This window comes from Copadichromis virginalis, linkage group LG11 (genome assembly GCF_057382275.1).
Source record: "Copadichromis virginalis isolate Kocher_CV1m ecotype Utaka linkage group LG11, C_Virginalis_male_GT1.1, whole genome shotgun sequence".
NCBI classification, from domain to species: domain Eukaryota; kingdom Metazoa; phylum Chordata; class Actinopteri; order Cichliformes; family Cichlidae; genus Copadichromis; species Copadichromis virginalis.
The window spans coordinates 35,654,867-35,673,055 of record NC_140628.1 but is presented as its reverse complement, the minus strand read 5'-3'; the positions used below and the strand labels follow the sequence as shown (position 1 = coordinate 35,673,055).

Here is an 18,189-nt window from a genome sequence, read left to right as displayed (position 1 = left end):
AGTTGTCTAAACAGTGAACATCAATTCCCTTGTGACCAAAGAAGAAAAACACCCGTGTTTCCGCCCGGTTTCGGACCGGGGACCTTTCGCGTGTGAGGCGAATGTGATAACCACTACACTACGGAAACTGTGAGTGATGGCTTGCTTGGCTTTGGAATGTGTCTCAATCAGTAATCTGGCCAATCTGACAAATCTGATGGCAGGTTACTATCATGCCCTTGAACAGAAGGAACCATGGAGAAGAGACAGACGCTCGCTAGCAAGGAATCTGAACTATAGTCTCGATGTTAGGCTCACTTAAAAACTTTTGACATTTAGGAGTTCTCTGAAGCAAGCGCAGCTCGACATATGCTGCCCTAAGAAGCCCAGAACTGTTATCTAAAGAGGCCATGCGGTTGATCACGTTGTGCATTGGCTGAAAATAGGCCCAAGTCCTGGGCAGGCCAGCTAGAGACACTCATTTCCAAGAGCTTAGTCTGTGCCTGCATCTTCAGTAAATATGGTGACTGGAGACATGTTGGTTTGTGTGAAATTTCCTGAAATTTGGGCTATAGACAACTTTTTACAACATGAGCATCCAAAGGTTACAAGCGTCAGAGGCCTGTACAAGATTTGAGTACTTTCACTCCTCTTTGTGCCAAACAGCAGTACAACCCCATAAGATAAAGCAATGCCTGCAGGCAGACACTTTTGTATCGGGAAACAAAGAAGCATGTTTCCGCCTGGTTTCGGACCAGGGACCTTTCGCGTGTTAGGCGAACGTGATAACCACTACACTACGGAAACGGAGCGTGCATGCCCTCTCGTCATTAGAGGGGCAATTCGATGCCTTCTTAAATTTGAGGACTTTTATGACAGATCATGTAGGACTAGTGAGAAGCGGGGAACTCCCATTTGTGTCATTTTTCAAGCATTCCCCCATTTATGGTTATATTGACAATCCAAATTGTGATCTCGAGATAGCATCTCTTCAAATGGGAGCTGATCTTCTTGTTGACAAGCTCTTTGATGTTCTTTGTCAGGCTAGCACACAACCTACAGAAGACAAACACACGAGACTTATTTGTTAATAGGGACGCAAGTAAAGCAGAGAAAACGCTGGACAAGCAGAGTTCTCTTGGACAAGCTTCTCTTCTCATGGGAGCTCTTGCCTAGAAGACATTTTTGACTTATGAGTGCACAGGTGGAATTGATGTTTTTTCAAACCCATTATAGGACTAGATTGTTAGATCGACTAGGATGTGGTGGAGAAATTCCACAGGGTCTTTTTGAATGATGGACTCTGTGCAAAAAAAATGCACGTAGCGTGCGATTAACGGGTGTGTGGTCATTCCAGGTAAAAGGCAGAGCAGAGAAGGAGACTGCTCACTCCCCGTCGGGGAATCGAACCCCGGTCTTCCGCGTGACAGGCGGAGATACTGTCCACTATACTAACGAGGACCTGCAAGCCTCTGTCGGCATCATGTCAAGGTGGGATTCGCAGCAGGTATGACACGCAAACTCTCGTCGGCCATGTAAAAAACCCCATCACTTTACCAGGAACTACAGTTTTATGGGTGTTTGACAGAGAACTTTTTTCTGCTTTCAGCAGGGTTCCATGGTGTAACGGTTAGCACTCTGGACTTTGAATCCAGTGATCTGAGTTCAAGTCTCAGTGGAACCTCATTTGGCTTTCTAGCCCTTTGCTCCGCATTAGCACAAGCTAGCATGAGAGTTTAATGACTTAAAGAACAAGTTAGTGGCCCAGTCAATTCCACTCCTCTTCTGTTGGCTGATCCCATCTGCGCGTGGTCTTCATGCCGCACCAAACCTCGCTCTTGCTCTTGTACTGCACTTTCCACTTCAGCGTCCTGCTGTATCTTTCATTGGCCACCGTCACTCAAGGCAACAATTCCCCTTGTACTCTTCTCACTTCTAACTCTGTTGCCACCACTGAAGGCTCTGAGCTTCTGGTTGACAAGCTTTTTGATGTCCTTTGCTTGGCTAGCACACAACCTATAGAAGACAAAACTAGGAGTCTTATTTCTCAATAGGGACGCAAGTAAAACAGAGAAAATGCTGGACAAGCAGAGTTGTCTAAACAGTGAACATCAATTCCCTTGTGACCAAAGAAGCAAAACACCCGTGTTTCCGCCCGGTTTCGGACCGGGGACCTTTCGCGTGTGAGGCGAATGTGATAACCACTACACTACGGAAACTGTGAGTGATGGCTTGCTTGGCTTTGGAATGTGTCTCAATCAGTAATCTGGCCAATCTGACAAATCTGATGGCAGGTTACTATCATGCCCTTGAACAGAAGGAACCATGGAGAAGAGACAGACGCTCGCTAGCAAGGAATCTGAACTATAGTCTCGATGTTAGGCTCACTTAAAAACTTTTGACATTTAGGAGTTCTCTGAAGCAAGCGCAGCTCGACATATGCTGCCCTAAGAAGCCCAGAACTGTTATCTAAAGAGGCCATGCGGTTGATCACGTTGTGCATTGGCTGAAAATAGGCCCAAGTCCTGGGCAGGCCAGCTAGAGACACTCATTTCCAAGAGCTTAGTCTGTGCCTGCATCTTCAGTAAATATGGTGACTGGAGACATGTTGGTTTGTGTGAAATTTCCTGAAATTTGGGCTATAGACAACTTTTTACAACATGAGCATCCAAAGGTTACAAGCGTCAGAGGCCTGTACAAGATTTGAGTACTTTCACTCCTCTTTGTGCCAAACAGCAGTACAACCCCATAAGATAAAGCAATGCCTGCAGGCAGACACTTTTGTATCGGGAAACAAAGAAGCATGTTTCCGCCTGGTTTCGGACCAGGGACCTTTCGCGTGTTAGGCGAACGTGATAACCACTACACTACGGAAACGGAGCGTGCATGCCCTCTCGTCATTAGAGGGGCAATTCGATGCCTTCTTAAATTTGAGGACTTTTATGACAGATCATGTAGGACTAGTGAGAAGCGGGGAACTCCCATTTGTGTCATTTTTCAAGCATTCCCCCATTTATGGTTATATTGACAATCCAAATTGTGATCTCGAGATAGCATCTCTTCAAATGGGAGCTGATCTTCTTGTTGACAAGCTCTTTGATGTTCTTTGTCAGGCTAGCACACAACCTACAGAAGACAAACACACGAGACTTATTTGTTAATAGGGACGCAAGTAAAGCAGAGAAAACGCTGGACAAGCAGAGTTCTCTTGGACAAGCTTCTCTTCTCATGGGAGCTCTTGCCTAGAAGACATTTTTGACTTATGAGTGCACAGGTGGAATTGATGTTTTTTCAAACCCATTATAGGACTAGATTGTTAGATCGACTAGGATGTGGTGGAGAAATTCCACAGGGTCTTTTTGAATGATGGACTCTGTGCAAAAAAAATGCACGTAGCGTGCGATTAACGGGTGTGTGGTCATTCCAGGTAAAAGGCAGAGCAGAGAAGGAGACTGCTCACTCCCCGTCGGGGAATCGAACCCCGGTCTTCCGCGTGACAGGCGGAGATACTGTCCACTATACTAACGAGGACCTGCAAGCCTCTGTCGGCATCATGTCAAGGTGGGATTCGCAGCAGGTATGACACGCAAACTCTCGTCGGCCATGTAAAAAACCCCATCACTTTACCAGGAACTACAGTTTTATGGGTGTTTGACAGAGAACTTTTTTCTGCTTTCAGCAGGGTTCCATGGTGTAACGGTTAGCACTCTGGACTTTGAATCCAGTGATCTGAGTTCAAGTCTCAGTGGAACCTCATTTGGCTTTCTAGCCCTTTGCTCCGCATTAGCACAAGCTAGCATGAGAGTTTAATGACTTAAAGAACAAGTTAGTGGCCCAGTCAATTCCACTCCTCTTCTGTTGGCTGATCCCATCTGCGCGTGGTCTTCATGCCGCACCAAACCTCGCTCTTGCTCTTGTACTGCACTTTCCACTTCAGCGTCCTGCTGTATCTTTCATTGGCCACCGTCACTCAAGGCAACAATTCCCCTTGTACTCTTCTCACTTCTAACTCTGTTGCCACCACTGAAGGCTCTGAGCTTCTGGTTGACAAGCTTTTTGATGTCCTTTGCTTGGCTAGCACACAACCTATAGAAGACAAAACTAGGAGTCTTATTTCTCAATAGGGACGCAAGTAAAACAGAGAAAATGCTGGACAAGCAGAGTTGTCTAAACAGTGAACATCAATTCCCTTGTGACCAAAGAAGCAAAACACCCATGTTTCCGCCCGGTTTCGGACCGGGGACCTTTCGCGTGTGAGGCGAATGTGATAACCACTACACTACGGAAACTGTGAGTGATGGCTTGCTTGGCTTTGGAATGTGTCTCAATCAGTAATCTGGCCAATCTGACAAATCTGATGGCAGGTTACTATCATGCCCTTGAACAGAAGGAACCATGGAGAAGAGACAGACGCTCGCTAGCAAGGAATCTGAACTATAGTCTCGATGTTAGGCTCACTTAAAAACTTTTGACATTTAGGAGTTCTCTGAAGCAAGCGCAGCTCGACATATGCTGCCCTAAGAAGCCCAGAACTGTTATCTAAAGAGGCCATGCGGTTGATCACGTTGTGCATTGGCTGAAAATAGGCCCAAGTCCTGGGCAGGCCAGCTAGAGACACTCATTTCCAAGAGCTTAGTCTGTGCCTGCATCTTCAGTAAATATGGTGACTGGAGACATGTTGGTTTGTGTGAAATTTCCTGAAATTTGGGCTATAGACAACTTTTTACAACATGAGCATCCAAAGGTTACAAGCGTCAGAGGCCTGTACAAGATTTGAGTACTTTCACTCCTCTTTGTGCCAAACAGCAGTACAACCCCATAAGATAAAGCAATGCCTGCAGGCAGACACTTTTGTATGGGGAAACAAAGAAGCATGTTTCCGCCTGGTTTCGGACCAGGGACCTTTCGCGTGTTAGGCGAACGTGATAACCACTACACTACGGAAACGGAGCGTGCATGCCCTCTCGTCATTAGAGGGGCAATTCGATGCCTTCTTACATTTGAGGACTTTTATGACAGATCATGTAGGACTAGTGAGAAGCGGGGAACTCCCATTTGTGTCATTTTTCAAGCATTCCCCCATTTATGGTTATATTGACAATCCAAATTGTGATCTCGAGATAGCATCTCTTCAAATGGGAGCTGATCTTCTTGTTGACAAGCTCTTTGATGTTCTTTGTCAGGCTAGCACACAACCTACAGAAGACAAACACACGAGACTTATTTGTTAATAGGGACGCAAGTAAAGCAGAGAAAACGCTGGACAAGCAGAGTTCTCTTGGACAAGCTTCTCTTCTCATGGGAGCTCTTGCCTAGAAGACATTTTTGACTTATGAGTGCACAGGTGGAATTGATGTTTTTTCAAACCCATTATAGGACTAGATTGTTAGATCGACTAGGATCTGGTGGAGAAATTCCACAGGGTCTTTTTGAATGATGGACTCTGTGCAAAAAAAATGCACGTAGCGTGCGATTAACGGGTGTGTGGTCATTCCAGGTAAAAGGCAGAGCAGAGAAGGCGACTGCTCACTCCCCGTCGGGGAATCGAACCCCGGTTTTCCGCGTGACAGGCGGAGATACTGTCCACTATACTAACGAGGACCTGCAAGCCTCTGTCGGCATCATGTCAAGGTGGGATTCGCAGCAGGTATGACACGCAAACTCTCGTCGGCCATGTAAAAAACCCCATCACTTTACCAGGAACTACAGTTTTATGGGTGTTTGACAGAGAACTTTTTTCTGCTTTCAGCAGGGTTCCATGGTGTAACGGTTAGCACTCTGGACTTTGAATCCAGTGATCTGAGTTCAATTTCCAACAATGCTAGTGTTAGCGGCGCTAACGGCTGCAGACAGGAAGATACTGCCAGCACCGGAAACGTGCTCGTCATCTCCGAGCATGAAGTAAGGAGAGCTTTCAAGAGAGTGAACACCAGGAAAGCAGCAGGACCAGACGGCATCCCAGGTCGTATCCTAAGAGACTGCGCATACCAGCTAGCTCCTGTGTTCACTGAGATATTCAACATCTCTTTATCTCAGTCGGTGATCCCCACATGCTTCAAAGAGTCCATCATTGTTCCTGTCCCGAAGAAACCCCACCCTGCTTCTCTCAATGACTATCGCCCTGTAGCCCTCACCTCAGTAGTGATGAAGTGCTTTGAACGCCTGGTCAGAGACTTCATCATTTCTTCACTACCAGACACACTGGACCCACTACAGTTCGCTTACCGTCCAAATCGTTCCACAGACGATGCCATCTCTCATCTCCTCCACACATCACTCACTCACTTGGACACTAGAAGGGGGAATTATGTTAAAATGCTCTTCATAGACTACAGCTATGCATTTAACACCATAATTCCCTCCACACTCACCACCAAGCTGGAGCATCTGGGACTCAGCTCATCTATGTGTCAGTGGATCTCCAACTTCCTAACTGGCAGACCACAGGCAGTAAGGATGGGCGGACATGTCTCAGCCTCCACCACTCTCAGCACTGGAGCCCCCCAGGGGTGTGTTCTGAGCCCCCTGCTGTACTCTCTGTACACATATGACTGCGTGGCCACTACCAGCTCCACCACCATCATCAAGTTTGCTGACGACACCGTCGTGGTGGGCCTGATCTCTGATAACAACGAGACGGCCTACCTGAAGGAGATTAGGAATCTGGAGAACTGGTGCCAGAGGAACAACCTCCTTCTAAACGTCAGTAAGACAAAGGAGCTGATAGTGGACTTCAGCACTAAGCAGGAGAGGAACTACCAGACCCCTGTCATCAACGAGTGCCCAGTGGAGAGAGTGGACAGCTTCAAATACCTCCGAGTTCACATCACGCAGGACCTGTCATGGTCCTGTCACATCAACTCCGTGGTGAAAAAGGCCCGTCAGCGTCTCTACCACCTCAGACGCTTGAGAGACTTCCAACTGCCCTCCAAGGTGCTCAGGAAATTTTACTCGTGCACCATAGAGAGCATCCTGACGGGAAACATCTTAACCTGGTTCGGGAACAGCACCATGCAGGACAGACGAGCTCTACAGAGGGTTGTGCGATCAGCTGAGCGCACCATCCGCTCCAAGCTCCCTGACCTGCACTCAATCTACAGCAGGCGGTGCTGGACCAAGGCCAGGAAGATCGTGAAGGACCTCAGCCATCCCAACAACAGACTGTTCTCTCTGTTGAGGTCAGGAAAGCGATTCCGCTCCCTGAAGACCAACACAGAGAGACTGAGGAGGAGCTTCTTCCCGCAGGCGATACGGTCTCTTAATCACAATCACACCACCACACAGTACTGACCCACACATACAGTTCTTACACACACACTGGACATTCTGGACATTGTTTTCACTTCATCACTTAAATCACTGCTGCTGTTATTGTGTATATGCTGCTGTTATTGTGTATATATTTATTTATACTTCTTGTGTATTTTGTTCATACATTCTTATATAGTTCTATATTGTGTATTGTGTATTTTGTTGTACAGTTATTTTATTTTCAATTTAATTTATATATTTTATCTTATTCTTTCCCAGTGTGTTGTACAGTCATTTCATTTTTAACCTTAATTTATATTTTATTCCTTCCTAGTTAAATTTACCCTTTTTAATTTTTCATATTTATTTCCTATCTTATTCATAGCCTTTTTCCTTTTTTGTTTTCTTTAGGTCACGAGCAGTTGTCCAAGCATTTCACTACATATCGTACTGTGTATGACTGTGTACGTGACAAATAAAAATTTGAATTTGAATTTGAATTTGAATTTTCATAGGTGAGGGTAGGAATATAGATCAACATGTAAATTGACAGCTTTTATTTCAAACTATACTCTGTCTTCACCACAACAGATCAGTACAGAGTCCACATCACTTTTACTCAGTGTGATTGTTTTTAATGTACTCTGTTATTGTATATTTTTACACATGTTGGTATGGGATATTGTATTTGTTTTAAATGTTATATATTTATGTGGTGTGTGACTTTTGTTGCCATGATGCCAGGTTTCTCTTGGAACTGAGATTTTAAATCTCAATGAGATTCTTTACCTGGAAAAATAAAGGACTAACAAAAAAAAAGATGCTTCACCAATACATCGGTGAGATAAGATAGAACTTTATTAATCCCTCCTGTTTCCCCTCCCTCTCCCCTCCAGAGAGGAGTTAAACAGTCTGATGGCGTGTGGGACAAAGGAGTTTTTAACAGGAGTCTCCTGTTTCACTCTCCGCTCTATTGTGAGGAAGAACCCAAGACATCATTTAAATTTGCCAGTTATAATGAATATTTTTTGTCATTTATATGGACACACTGTTATTGAACAGCCTCATGAAACAATAAATAGATAAATAAATCCATCCATCCATCCATCCATTCGCTTCCACTTATCCTTTTCAGGGTCGCAGGGGGCACTGGAGCCTATCCCAGCTGTCATAGGGTGAGAGGCAGGGTACACCCTGGACAGGTCGCCAGTCTGTCGCAGGGCCAACACACAGGGACAGACAACCATTCGCACTCACATTCACACCTAGTGACAATTTGGATTTTCCAATTAACCTATCCCCACAAGCTGCATATCTTTGGACTGTGGGAGGAAGCCGGAGTACCCGGAGGGAACCCACGCAAACACGGGGAGAACATGCAAACTCCACACAACTCCTGATGTTGGAATTGAACTCAGGACCTTCTTGCTGTGCGGCAACAGTGCTAACCACCGTACCAAGATAAATAAAAATATACTTAAATACATCAGTTAAAATTGATTAATTACACTGTAAGAGGTTTAAATGTTCCTCACCATAATCAAATCTTAATAAAAGCTTAAAATCATTTGATAGCTCTGATTCCGATCATAATTATTACTGTCCCTCTGTACTCACCGGTCTGACCTGGCACTTCTAGCTGTTTCTCCCTCCAGGAGTGGCTATGCTTCAGTCAATGCTGGATCTTTCAATGACAGTGAAACCCCAGCTCATGAGTAAAGACTGTCTAACAAACCCTTGAAAGAAACCTATCTTCTGTTCTCCTCTCCGTTTAGGAAATCTGTGGAACCGGTGCACCGGGAGCTGCAGTGATTGCACAACTCTTGTTGTGCACAATTTTCACCTGTAAATAAACTGTTAGTATCGAAAGAGTCCTACTCTCACCTAGTGGCAAACTTAACAATTGCAAACATCAGCCCTGCACTTCACTGATGTATTTCACAGCCTTCACATAGGCATTGTAGTTACATTATGCCTCTGTAAACAATTTCTGGCTGTGCAAATGTTTATTTAAATAAAATTGAAAGTTCTCAACAAAAGAACAACTTCTAAAGATATGTAGTATGGCCTGTCTAGGGTTGGCCAGACCGCAACATGAAGACCAGAACATTTATTCATCAAAATGATTTTAGCTGAGGTTGCTCTTCATGTTTCGCCTCCAGATGTCACCAAAAAGGACTGCATTTAAAAGCTTTGGGTAATGAACATTTTTTCAATACAAGTTTCAATGCTTGGGAGAGCTTCATTTGGAAATCACACACACACACACACAAAACCAAACCAAAGGACAATAACTTTGCTCCTAACAAAGATAAACAGAAGAAAACTGTGGTCAAAATAAAAGGCAGTCCACCCTACAAACTCCTTGATGTAACAATCAACATTAAAGGCATTTACAAAGGTGCTTCACAGCTAAAGGTGTGGCTGTTTGGAATGATCAGAGGATGAATGATTGGCAGTTACCTAAATCTCCAACTAAAAACAGAAGATTAAGAACAGGAATAGTCATCCAACGAGGCTTTCTCCATTATCCTAAGAATTTATTTAAAACCCTTTAGTCCAGTTAAGTTGTACAACTTCAGATCCTGTTGTAATTTGTTCCAAGGAGCATTGAAGGAAAATCCCTTTTAAGTTGTAGTAATGTAGAGTTATATACGTATTGAGAAATTAAACATTAGACCCTTAAATAATACCAAATTATATCTGTCACCAGACGAGGTTAGCAAAGACAAAGTGAAATAGTTACGGAGGTGAAAGTCAGGAGTGGCAGATGTGTATGAGGCTGTTGCAGGGCATGCATGAGTACAGTGAGACAGTGATGAGGCGTGCGGTAGCATTAGCAAATATACTTTAATATAAATATTCATGGAACATTGATGTGCATAACTTGTTTCTTAAACAGGCAGCGAGTATATTTTCGATGACAATCAGAGGACTTGGAATGATGCCAAAACCAACTGTATAAGCAAACATTCAACTCTGGTGCAAATCTATGACAGTGAAACCAATGATGATGTCAGTACAATGCTGACACCTGAGGATGAAGAAGGGGAGATCTGCTTCTCTATTGATCCACTCTGGATTTGGTCAGACACTGAAGAAATCAACTCAACAAAATTGTGCTGCAATAGTGGTGAAAAATGGAGCCTGGACCAATGAGCTATGCAATGCACAATATCCTTTCTTCTGCTATGGAGGTATGAATGACATTTTTCTAGTTTCATAGTCAAGTCAGTTACCAGAAGTAGTAAAATCAGAACTAATTTACTACGCATTTTTCAAAATATACGCTACCAGTCAAAAGTTTGGAAAGACCTCACTTAATGGTTTTTCTTTATTTCCATGACTTTTTCCATTGTAGATTCTCATTGAATGCATCAAAACTATAAATGAACCCATAAATGAACACATATGGAATTATGCTGTAAACAAAAACGTGTTTTATATTTTAGATTCTTCAAAATAACCAAAATAACCACCCTTCACTTTGATTACCGCTTTGCACTGTATTGGCAGTCTCTTGATGAGCTTCATTATGTCGCCACCTGAAATGGTCTTTCTACAGCCTTGAAGGCATTCTCAGAGATGCTGAGCACTTGTTGGCCCTTTTGCCTTTAATCTCCAGTTAATCTCAGTTGGGTTTAGGTTAGGTCACTGTGAAGGCAAGGCTATCTGGTGCAGCACTTCATCTCTCCAGATAGCCCATGGTCAGATAGCCCATACACAGCCTGGAGGTGTGTTTGGGGTCATTGTCCTGTTGAACTGACTGTCCAACTAAACAGACTGGATGGGATGGCATGTTGCTGTAGGATGATGTGGTAGTCATGCTGGTTCAGTGTACCTTAAATCTTGAATAAATCACCAACAGTGTCACCAACAAAACACCCCCACACCATCATACCTCTTCCTCCATTATTCACGGTGGAAACCATGCATGTAGAGAATCCCACAAAAGACATGTAAACTGGTTGGTCAAACTCCTAGGCACCCGCAAACATCCTCGAGAGAATAAAGAGCTGGACCATTGTCTCACAACCAGGACGAAAATCCCATTGTTCCTCCTTTTTCTGAGGTTCAACTAATGGACGGATTCTCCTTTCCAGCATGCTGGCATAGAATTTCCCAGGGAGGCTGAGGAGTGTCATCCTCCTATAGCTGGAACACATCCTCCGGTCCCACTTCTTATAGATGGAAACCATCTATAAGGAACCATCTATAAGAAGATGCCAATCCAGATTTACTGCCCCTGATCTCAACATTGTAGAGGCATGTCAATCAAGACAGCCCTAGAAAATCCAGACCCTTCAGGAACTCAGGGTTAACCTCATCCACCCCAGGGGCCATATCTCAGAGAAACTCACCCCCAGAGCTAGACATGGCGTTTCTGAACTCCTCCAACTACCAAGTTGTTTCTTCAGCCACTACCTGAGCTGCATTCCGCTTGGCATGTCAGTACGTACTAGCTGCCTCTGAAGTCCCACAGGAAAACCAAGCCTGATAGCACTTCTTCAGCCTGGTGGCTCCATTCACCTTTGCTGTCCACCATTTGGTTTGGGGGTTCGTTTGGACTCAATGTCTCCAGTCTCCCTCGGAATGCTGCTGAAGCTCTGTGAGTTGAAGATCTCGCTGATCAGGGTCTCTGCTAGGTGTTCCTAGCACACCCTCACTATACATTTAGGTATGCCAGGTTTGTCCAACATGCTCCCCAGCCACCTGATCCAACTCACCACCAGGTGGTGATCAGTTGACCTTTCCCAGGCCTGGCTCCAGAGTGGGGCCCGAATAACATTATCTCAGGCAAGGTTAAATGTTCCCTTGATCTTCTACTCATAGGAGTCTTTTGACCATTCCCAACTAAACTACAACCTCACCAAATGCATATTTAAACATCACCTTGATAAATATTATACAGTGGAACCCCGACTTATGAAATTAATTTGTTGCTGAGGGTCTTTTGTAAGTCGAAAATTTTCGTAAGTCGAAGCACCCATCGCGCGTTTTGAGTGAGGCGATGCTGAATGATAGGCTATAGGCTAAATGCTAACTAGAACAACAATATTTGTTCAAGTGGAACAGCGAAGCGCAATCACGAAGGCCAAGGAGTTGTCACATAATTCGGAAGGCATTGTGGGCATTGTAGGCTCAGCCAATCAGAGCCAGCGGATTTGATTACACGGGCATTTTGCCGTAACGCGGGCAGAAATATTGCAGTTCAGTGCCTTTGTAACTTGAATTTTTCATTAAATTGGGTATTTCTAAGTCGGGGTTCCACTGTATTTGGACTTATTTTATTCATATTACACATTTAATACTTGCAGAATTGCAGAATTTGCAAAATCATTTTTACAAAAAAATTTACAAATTTACATGAAACAAAATATTTTTCAGATTTCGATTTATTCTGAAATGTTTTGTTTTTGTGTAGTTTACAAATAAAAGAAAACTGTGTTGAGCATGAAAGTGAATGTAAAGTCTAATGAGCTATATCAGTTATTAAATTTGATCGGTTCTTTATTATAGATAATATGTGCTGATAAATCCCGTGTAAAACATGTGAGGGAACTACTGTAATAGACCCTGTAAATAAGATGTAAATAAAGAGGATATAAAAAAAAAAATCGCAAATCAAGGACACTTTCCTGGCACAACTACACATCATTTACATTTACAGTTTGTCATGGCACTCTTCTTGTGAAACAGTCAAATGCAGCGGCAGCAGAAACACTGGATCATTTAGGGGGGGAAAAAACAAACAAACAGATGATGCTTTAGTTCACAACAGCCTTTTCTTCAAATTTAACAATGAATACAAATGAGAAACAGGTTTTATGTATTGCTTAATAAATTAATTATTTTTTTATTATGACAACTTACTGGAATCATATTAGATTAATCTAATCATCCTGTGTGATTAGAAAGAGGACCATTAGGGGATCCATTGGCCCTCTTGGGGGGACTCTCCCATAGGGCTTAAATCTGGGACTCCCCACCATTTGACCTTAGAACTGAAGAAGTTTCTCAGATGAGAGGTGAAACGTCTTCAAGCAACTTAAAGAAGTCAGACGCTTTTCTTTCCAAGCTCCTTAGACTGTTTAAGTTGTTATACCATTTGTTTATTAGCAGGTTTTAAAATATTTTTCAGCTTCACTATCTCTAATACAATTATGTAAAATGAAACCTCAAAACTTAAATAATTATTTAGTTAACTTTTTGGTGATCTACATGTAACTTCATTGTCATTGCTTCTGTTGTTACAGGATGGGCTCAAAATTTTCCCCATGGTATTCAAAATGGTATTGAATATTTTCCCAACATGGGGTTTGAAATCCTAGTATTGTGACAATCCTATTTCCTACCACGCAGTGATTGAAGCTCTCCAACATCTTGCTGCACTAGGTAAATGATCCAAGCTTTGTCAGAAAGTAGAGTCTGCGCATCTACTTCTTATACACAGTATCACTTTTGGTCTTCCAGTCAAGTATGTCACAGTGACTTATTGGATGTGTGTTACCACCCCTAGAGGACTTGTCTTATTATTTACATATGAAAATAAGGTCCAAGACTAACCATTTAAAGGGTGGTAAATTCATTGCCTGTATTCATATGTGGAGCATTCAGATCTCAACCTTAAAACAGTTTTGACCAAACTTGTAAGTATATCTTTATATTTCCAGAATTTGAGTGTTTCAAAACATTTAGATTTTGTTATTGTGCCTTTTTTTTTTTTGTTGCCTAAATTATAGATAGAACAATATGCACTTATTCTATTGCATATATTATATGTTAATAAATGAAGAGTGGTTGTCTCTTTTTAGTTATATATTGACTAATAATAAACAGATAAAAAAGAAAGATCATTTCGTCAAACTCCCGAAAATACAAAGATAACGGCTGTTAGGGTGAATAAATCTGGGGTCTGGACTGACTTGAAGACATGATTTGGGAATTCTAATTTCCAAATTTTCACTATTTTCTGTTATTTCTATTGAAAAAAAAACTCATCCATACAATACAAACTTACACTGATCAGTCACAACATTAAAACTAATGAAAGGTTGCATGATTAAGACTGATCTTGATCTTTGTGTAGAAAATTGGTGTGGCAGCTACTTCAACCATTATCCCTGCCACACCAATTTTCTACACAAAGAGCAAGATCAGTCTTAATCATGCAACCTTTCATTAGTTTTAATGTTGTGACTGATCAGTGTAAGTTTGTATTGTATTGATGAGGGGTTTTTTTGAAAAAAAAAAAAACACCCCAAAAACCTGTCTGTGAGGCTAAGGCAGACGTGTAAGACGTGTAAGGCGTGGGGGCCAGAAGCTCCAATCCAGCCTAACTGACATCTTTCAAAAATGTGACAGAAGTTTTAAATTTTGGACTCTTTAACGTAATCGACATAATGAAGTAATAGATAAACAATTAAATGACAGGAAAGTTTCTATTTTTTTCCACAAGCTACTATAGAAATTCTGTTCTTTTTCTTTTGTCTAGAGTAAAATAAGTAAATAAATTATTTGTCTGGGCAATAAGACTGTTAGAACAACTTTTACTGTAATTTTTAAACATTTATTTCTTACTATTTAAGTAAGTAATGTAGTGTGTTCTCATATTATGTTCTTTTTTATATATTCCCGAAGAAAACTTTTAAAGTCATTATTTTCTGACTTTATTCTCATTCTCAAAAGCATGCTCTGTCATTCTTTTGTGGATTAACACATCAGAGAAAACCGGGAACAGATATAATGAAAAGTGGCTTTAAAGTTGTTGGGTTTTTTTGTTTGTTTTTTGTTTTTATTTGTGTTGACCTATATTTCTCCTCTCTCCAGTGAAATCAGAAATGGGTTGTTTCCCAAAACTGACTCTCCTTCTCTTTGGTAAGATCCCCAAATTTGCATAATGGAAATGTGTGATTTGAATTGTAAAGTTGAAAAAGAAGCCTTAGTAGGACATTTTCCATTACCTCAAAAACAGTGTGTCAAAAAAATCTTATGTTTCATTTTATTAAAACTTTGAGGAGGTGCAAAGAGGCATTGAATGAACCCCTACAAATGATCTCTATTCCTCAAAATTAAATATATAAATCTAAAGCAATAATTTTGACTCTGTGCATAACATAAGCTACTCCCATGCAGACACTGCCTCAACTTTCACTCATAAGTTTTCATGAACAAGAACTTTACGTCTCTCTTCTAGTATTTTATGAGCATCTGCTCTCCTCCATGTGTCTGTTTCAATGGAGACCAGCAGAGCACACATAACCACGAGTTGAGTAACATTACTTTTATGGGGAACTTACATTAAAGGTAAAATGTGACTTAAGTTATTCAGCTACCAACAGAGAAAAGTGGCTTGTTGAAGTGCTTTCATGCAACTAAAAATAAAAACTGTTTTCAATTTAGCTTGCACGTCAATTAAGCCCATATGGGGGAAACATTGTCTCTTTTTATAGTCCTTGTCACTACCCTTGCTTCAGCATTTTGGATTAGCTGAAGGTTATGAAGAGATATTGTGTAAATGCAAGAAAGCATTCCAATATATGCTTATATACACAGAAGGACATATACTGGTGAAAAACGATTTCATGATTCCTCACAGTGTTACAGTGTTGGCCATTGTTATTTGAACTGGAATCCATAAAAGAGACCAAAATCAAGTCTGCAGGAGCAACTCAGCGCTGAGTTGCTAAATTCTAAAACTGAATGTTAGCTTTCTGACTAAATAGGAAAATATGCCATGGTTGAAATAAACCTGAATTATTGTTTCATCTTCAAGAAATCCAGCAGTTATGACCCCAGCAACAAAGTAAAATATGCTAGGATATGGCAATTCAATGGCAAATATTGAATTCAATATTGATCTTCTTGTGTGTATTATACAAATAATTAACTTAATACTACTTATACTATCTATTACCAATGTTAGGGTTTAGTCTCTGCTCTTGCTCAAAGTTCCCTCCTCGTAAGTACTACTACGTTGACAAAAAAATGAGCTGGAATGACGCTCAACAATACTGCAGAGAGAAGTACACAGACCTGGCCACCTTCGAAAACATGGATGATATAAGCAGGCTAAATTCAACTTTTTCCTACGACTGGGCATGGATTGGACTGCAGGATGATCCCAAGTCCTGGAAGAATACGCTAGGCAATGACACCAACTCCTGGAGATGGGCAGTAACTGGTGAAACGAGCAAAACTGTTTACAACAACTGGCACTATACCAATCCAGATAATTATGGTGGAAATGAAACTTGTGTAATCTTGGGTCTTGAAGGAAAGTGGTACGATAAAAACTGTGGCGCAAGCACAAGTTTCGTTTGCTACAATGGTAAGAAAATATTTTCATTCATGGGTTTCTGACCTCACTAATGACTTAACCTGCATTTTTTACTAGTAGATTTCACAGAAAACATCACTGAAGATTTGTTGTATAAAATATAAGAAAACCCCTAACTCAAAAAGTTTGAGTAGTGATTTGAAAACATTAAATTGATTATCCAAATTTTTTACTCTTTCATTTACAATGTTAACTATTTGATATCCATAATAAATTCAGAATCATCTGTCATCTGCCGTGATTACTTGAATGCTTAAACACTTTCTTTCCCGCTTACTGGCTTATTTTCTATCTGCTGCAGTTACACAGCAAAACAAGAAAAATTACATGTACATCTCTATTACAAAAACATGGCCCTCTGCTCGAGAATACTGCATAAAACTAAGCATGGACTTGGCAGTGATCGAAAACAGTGAAGAGAACGCTGAGGTCAGTTCATTAAAACCAAACAATGATGCCATTTGGATCGGTCTGTACAGAGTGCCATGGACCTGGTCTGACAAGAGTCAGAGCTCCTTGGAAAACTGGAAAAGTTCCAAACCAGACAATTATCTAGGTAACCAGCATTGTGTGGTGGAGAATAACCTCCACAAGTGGGATGACGACATATGTACAATAAAATATGTTTTCATTTGCCATCAAGGTAAATGTTCAATAACACACACAAAACAAATAAACAAACAAACAAAAAAACATACCCTGACTAACAACAACTCCTGTTTCTCAGTTTGTCAAAACTTACTTTTATTTTTTGGTTACATGTTTCCTGCTAAGTGGCAAAGTTGAGGACGACAGTGAAGACTAAGTTTTTGACTGATGTTGACTTAACTGACTCTGCAATTAATGTCCAGATACTCCAACAGGTAAAAGTTTTGTTTTTGCTTCTGGAAAATTTTAAAGTAAAGCAAACAAACTACAAAGAAAAAGCAATGGATAAATATACTGACAGACAGCTTCAATAAAATGATGAAACCACCTACTTATCTTTCTATTCTGTCACAGCTAGGAGCCAAGCTAACAAATCAAGGATTGACTGATTTCAAACTGCAGTGGAAGATTCAACCCAAGAAACAAGAGAATGAGGAAAACAGAGAAACTTAGAGGAACTAGGTGTGTTTTGGATCACTGCTCAGCTTTGTAACCCAAGTGTGCTTAAGATTCAGGACAGAAATTGATGGCCAGATATTCTCCTTCAGGATTTTAGAAATTTTTAGACAAATTTTTTTTTTCCAATTTTAAAATACAAAAAGTCATTCAGATACCAAAGGAGAAACTTTTAACTCATTAGTCCAAATGATATTTAAGGTTTTGGGGATTAACATTTTTTGTAGCAAATGTGGTGTATTGTGAGTAGTGAGTAGTGGTTCTCTCCTTGGGACATATTGGGACAATGCACTTTTGGAGTAATTTCGGTAGGCCAGCCATGCCTGGGAAGTTTCACCACTGTTCAGTTTTCTCCATTTGTGGATAATCAAGTTCATTTAAAAACAGTCCTTTGAACCTTGATAGCGGGATGTACATTGTCTAAAATTAAAAATTAATTGTGTAAAATATTTAAGTGTGGGAAATATGCAAAAAACTAAGGAATGCCAAAAGGGGAAAATTAGTTTTTCATGGCA

General features: G+C 41.2%; 1 protein-coding gene and 8 non-coding genes across 9 annotated transcripts; 3 read left to right on the top strand and 6 right to left on the bottom strand.

Annotated features, from left to right (window-relative positions):
- Nucleotides 1-55: 55 nt before the first annotated feature.
- Nucleotides 56-128, bottom strand: trnav-cac (transfer RNA valine (anticodon CAC)). The gene has a single exon. It is a non-coding gene; the product is annotated as a tRNA-Val (tRNA).
- A 585-nt stretch (nt 129-713) lies between these two features.
- trnav-aac (transfer RNA valine (anticodon AAC)) lies at nt 714-786 on the bottom strand. Its single transcript has one exon. It is a non-coding gene; the product is annotated as a tRNA-Val (tRNA).
- An 805-nt stretch (nt 787-1,591) lies between these two features.
- trnaq-uug (transfer RNA glutamine (anticodon UUG)) lies at nt 1,592-1,663 on the top strand. The gene has a single exon. It is a non-coding gene; the product is annotated as a tRNA-Gln (tRNA).
- A 462-nt stretch (nt 1,664-2,125) lies between these two features.
- trnav-cac (transfer RNA valine (anticodon CAC)) lies at nt 2,126-2,198 on the bottom strand. The gene has a single exon. It is a non-coding gene; the product is annotated as a tRNA-Val (tRNA).
- Nucleotides 2,199-2,783: 585 nt separating this feature from the next.
- trnav-aac (transfer RNA valine (anticodon AAC)) lies at nt 2,784-2,856 on the bottom strand. Its single transcript has one exon. It is a non-coding gene; the product is annotated as a tRNA-Val (tRNA).
- Nucleotides 2,857-3,661: 805 nt separating this feature from the next.
- trnaq-uug (transfer RNA glutamine (anticodon UUG)) lies at nt 3,662-3,733 on the top strand. Its single transcript has one exon. It is a non-coding gene; the product is annotated as a tRNA-Gln (tRNA).
- Nucleotides 3,734-4,195: 462 nt separating this feature from the next.
- On the bottom strand, nt 4,196-4,268 carry trnav-cac (transfer RNA valine (anticodon CAC)). Its single transcript has one exon. It is a non-coding gene; the product is annotated as a tRNA-Val (tRNA).
- A 585-nt stretch (nt 4,269-4,853) lies between these two features.
- On the bottom strand, nt 4,854-4,926 carry trnav-aac (transfer RNA valine (anticodon AAC)). The gene has a single exon. It is a non-coding gene; the product is annotated as a tRNA-Val (tRNA).
- Nucleotides 4,927-16,262: 11,336 nt separating this feature from the next.
- LOC146699262 (lectin subunit alpha-like) lies at nt 16,263-17,753 on the top strand. The gene is made up of 4 exons (XM_085472741.1): nt 16,263-16,561; nt 16,872-17,213; nt 17,345-17,433; nt 17,573-17,753. The coding sequence occupies exons 1-4, from the start codon at nt 16,285-16,287 to the stop codon at nt 17,669-17,671; spliced, it is 807 nt and encodes a 268-aa protein (XP_085328867.1). The 5' UTR covers nt 16,263-16,284; the 3' UTR covers nt 17,672-17,753.
- Nucleotides 17,754-18,189: the final 436 nt, after the last annotated feature.

Coding starts and splice junctions, on each gene's coding strand:
- LOC146699262 (XM_085472741.1), top strand. CDS start 16,285: ATGGATGATATAAGCAGGCTAAATTCAACTTTTTCCTACGACTGGGCA. Junction 16,562..16,871: donor AAGTTTCGTTTGCTACAATG/GTAAGAAAATAT, acceptor TATCTGCTGCAG/TTACACAGCAAAACAAGAAA. Junction 17,214..17,344: donor TGTTTTCATTTGCCATCAAG/GTAAATGTTCAA, acceptor TTTCCTGCTAAG/TGGCAAAGTTGAGGACGACA.